The sequence below is a fragment of the Pinus tabuliformis genome, chromosome 7, assembly GCF_031772625.1.
Source record: "Pinus tabuliformis cultivar Carrire ecotype Pingquan chromosome 7, CPIR1, whole genome shotgun sequence".
Classification (NCBI taxonomy): Eukaryota; Viridiplantae; Streptophyta; class Pinopsida; order Pinales; family Pinaceae; genus Pinus; species Pinus tabuliformis.
Window position 1 is genome coordinate 244,372,096 of NC_142293.1, and position 3,519 is coordinate 244,375,614.

The 3,519-nt window shown below is 38.2% G+C and overlaps 1 protein-coding gene across 2 annotated transcripts; it reads left to right on the forward strand.

The window, feature by feature from the left end:
• The first annotated feature begins 523 nt into the window (after positions 1-523).
• LOC149246766 (protein RGF1 INDUCIBLE TRANSCRIPTION FACTOR 1-like) lies at positions 524-3,049 on the forward strand. Of its 2 annotated transcripts, XR_016266555.1 has the most exons (5): positions 524-737; positions 866-1,066; positions 1,184-1,399; positions 1,939-2,443; positions 2,547-3,049. XR_016266555.1 is itself a non-coding variant. In XM_089458021.1 (4 exons), the coding sequence occupies exons 1-4, from the start codon at positions 735-737 to the stop codon at positions 2,314-2,316; spliced, it is 798 nt and encodes a 265-aa protein (XP_089314147.1). In that variant the 5' UTR covers positions 524-734; the 3' UTR covers positions 2,317-3,049. The 2 variants fall into 2 exon arrangements, 1 of the variants encoding a protein (XP_089314147.1); XM_089458021.1 differs by having other exon boundaries at positions 1,939-3,049.
• The last annotated feature ends 470 nt before the right edge of the window (positions 3,050-3,519 follow it).

A 3,519-nucleotide genomic window follows, 5' to 3' on the forward strand; every position in this document is an offset into this window, starting at 1 on the left:
GTGCATTTACGAATAACAACGAGAAATAGTTATCCTCATCGCTGATTTGACAACTGAATTATGATAAATTTTCCCACCTAAAAAAATAATTACACAATAAAATTTTAATAAAATTATTAACCAATCAAAGATTAAAATTATTAACAAAACTTTGATGGGCCAAATTGCATGAGAGGAGATCAGATTTTCTTACAACTATTGACAAGACCTAGATAGCCCAAATTGCATGAGAGGGGGTAACATTTTTTTTAAACGTTTCAACATAAGTTTGACTGGGCAAACTTGGGGTAAAATTGAGACAGATTCCAAGCTGAGCTGAAGCGTAAGATCATTGGGCACCAGCCATGGCTTTTCAGGTGCACATCTGTCCGTTGGCTTGTGGTTAACCAAAGTCGTTAAAGCCGGTAGCGGTTACACATTGGCGCTTTGTGATCATTAATGCGAATAATGATAAGAATTGTGGGTCCCTGTCTTCGCTCGGTTTCTATCAGGCTTGGGAATCTCCACGCCCCCATCTCTCTCTCCATATGTAATGAATAACCTCGTAAAGTCGCTTTGCACAAGAATTTCAATAAAAATTCGCTCAATCAATCAATCTGTGCTTGCAGACCTGAGTTGCAGAGGAGCAACCCTAGAGAAGAGCAGAGCAATTTTCACAGAGCATTAACACGAGCAAGCTGGCTATCGAAGCCCAATCCAAAGGTTCTCTTCTAAAATCTAAGAGACCGAGATTCATGGTATGCTTTTGTTTTGCTTTTCTGTAAATCAGTTTTCTGTTTCACAGGCCTTGAATATATCAGGCACTCATTAATGGTCTCCATGCTCTTACAGAATCTCTTTGTTTTGTTTTCATGGATAACTGCAGGTTCGAAGGACTCTGCCATTGGAGGATAACGAAATTGGTCCTCCATGGTTGAAGCCCCTTCTGCAGACAAGCTTCTTCGTTGCCTGTAAAATTCATGGGGATTCAAACAAGAGCGAATGCAACATGTATTGCCTCGATTGCATGTCAGGTGGGTTGTGCACCTACTGCCTGGAACACCACAGAGATCATCCAATTGTTCAGGTATTGCAATGTTCATAGTGTTTCTTCTGTCCTTTCAATCGGAATTTCGCCATGGCTGAGGTTTTGAGGTTTACAGCTTTATTCTTACTGTGGTTTTTGATGGGTTGGGCTCAATAGATACGGAGGTCTTCGTATCACAATGTAATCCGGGTTTCGGAAATTCAGAAGATACTGGATATAACAGGCATACAGACATATATCATCAACAGTGCCCGTGTGGTTTTTCTTAATGAGAGACCTCAACCCAGGCCGGGGAAGGGTGTCACCAATACCTGCGATATATGTGAAAGAAGCCTTTTGGATACCTTCCAGTTTTGCTCCTTGGGCTGCAAGGTAATGCCAATTAGCATTTTCAGTGGAGTCAACATTTTCAGCATTAGAACTAATGGGCTTTTACTGTTCACTCCTTCTTGGGTAGGCAGAGAGGACGTTAAGGGTTTGTTTGAATGCATATTTTCACAGTTGTTTATATGGTAGATAGATTTCTGGAGCTGAACCGTGTAAGTAGGTTGAAAGTTTCGAAATTTGGACAAATACTCTGTTCACTTTCAAGGGCAAAAAAGCGTTTTTTGTTTTTTGAATAACGAGCAGAGTGACTGCCCAAAACATCAGATGTTTCAGCCGACTTACACAGTTCAGCTCAGAAGTCTATCTACAATTTTGAGGGTTTTTAGCCTTCAATCCATAGGATATCTTAGATAGTTAAATAGGATATGATTTACAACCCCAAGCCTGACTCAACCAATGTAAGTGCCCCATTGCAAACCTGTGGAGGACAGAATCAGTTTGAGCCCTGTGTCTAGCCTGCTCATTTAATGGCTGCTTCTTTCCCAGTCAATGGACTAAGCTTGTTCTTTTGTTTTACATTTCAGGCAGCAGGCATAAGACGGAACCTCTGCAATATGACATTTCTGCTACAGCCTAAACAGCAAGCTGAGTTTGACTCCGACCAGGACTCCTCATCTTACAAGAGACAGAAGACACACAAGGGTCTCCATGAATTCAGAAACAAGGATTACAAGAAGAGATTACACCTTGAAGCTGAGAATGAGCATGACCATGACCACCATGAAGATGGTGCAAGCTACGAGACAGCAGTGTTTGGTTACAGCCCTGCCAGCAATTCACATGACAATATCTCGCCTCCAACTCCTCCCATGATAATCAATTACAGAACTGCAAGAAAGAGGAAGGGAATCCCTTTGAGAGCTCCTCTGGGAAGTCTTATATATCCCACCTATATATGTTAGAAGCCTTCAGCATATATATAATCACAGAGCTGAAGCCTAATTATTCCTCGGTACTTCTGTTGTTGAACAAGTACTACAGCATAGATTCACTATACATGTACCAGATTATCAGTATGATAAGCATGAGGTATATATACATGCATACATGCAGTACAGATATCATCTGCACTTCAAGTTTTATATATTCATAGATATATACACATCAGGATAAAATGGGTATGTTGTGACAGGATCCACGCAGTCCAGGGATTGGTTTTCTGTTGTGGGCACCATGATCCGAATCTCAGGGTTCTTCATACGACCTCACTCTGTGCATCTGTGTATATATTCTTTTATCTGTATATTAATTAACAATAGCAGAGAAGGAAGAATGCCCAACCATGTTAAAGGCATTCTCTCATCTCATCTCTGGAATATGTAAATATATAAATCCTTACCAGTCAGTCTGCACTTATAGAGGGGAGGAACTAACCCCTACAGTAAAATTATAATGTCATATTCCAATTCTCAGGCCATGTGTCTGTAATTAGCGACATGACCAGAATTCGGAGCACAGTATATATTATCAGCTGGGGATGGAAGCAAATCCCCAAGCTGTAATGAATAAGATGGTGGTATTTAGAAAGTACAGTTGGTAATTGTAAACTTAGCCATGATTACAGACAATCAGGCTTTTTCATGTGTAACAGTGCGCTGAATAAGTACTAATAAATGTTGTTATAGATACTGAATATGTGCATTTCTCTTATCTATCTTCATGTTATGTATTTTGGCTTTAAGCTTGTCTATATTCATTGAGTTAATGATTTTTAATTTAATACATAATAATGTCCGATAAAAATGATCAAGTCCAATGCATTAAATATATTGAAAACGTTGAGTATATCTCAAAAATATTCAGAACAGGTATGGAATCTTGAATTGGAGACAGAAAGAGTGAAAATCATTGTAAAAAGAAGTTTAGAAAGCTTGAATGTGTTGGAGTGGGGAGTAGCAAAACACAGGTTTGATGTTACCATTAAGAAAAAGTGGAGCATTGAATTGAAAAGATAGAAGATAGAGAGAATGATAGGTAAATAGTTTATGGAAATTTAAATGTATTGGAACAAATGTTGGTAATTGTTTTTTCAATTTTAAAAATAATAATAATAAAAAATAAATTTTAAAAAATATTAATATTAAAAATGTTAATTTTAATTATAA

What these genes read in the sequence shown, in the direction of transcription:
- LOC149246766 (XM_089458021.1), top strand. An exon ending in GAGATCATCCAATTGTTCAG is followed by an intron (nt 1,067 to 1,183) that starts GTATTGCAATGT and finishes TGGGCTCAATAG; the next exon opens with ATACGGAGGTCTTCGTATCA. An exon ending in TTTGCTCCTTGGGCTGCAAG is followed by an intron (nt 1,400 to 1,938) that starts GTAATGCCAATT and finishes TTTACATTTCAG; the next exon opens with GCAGCAGGCATAAGACGGAA.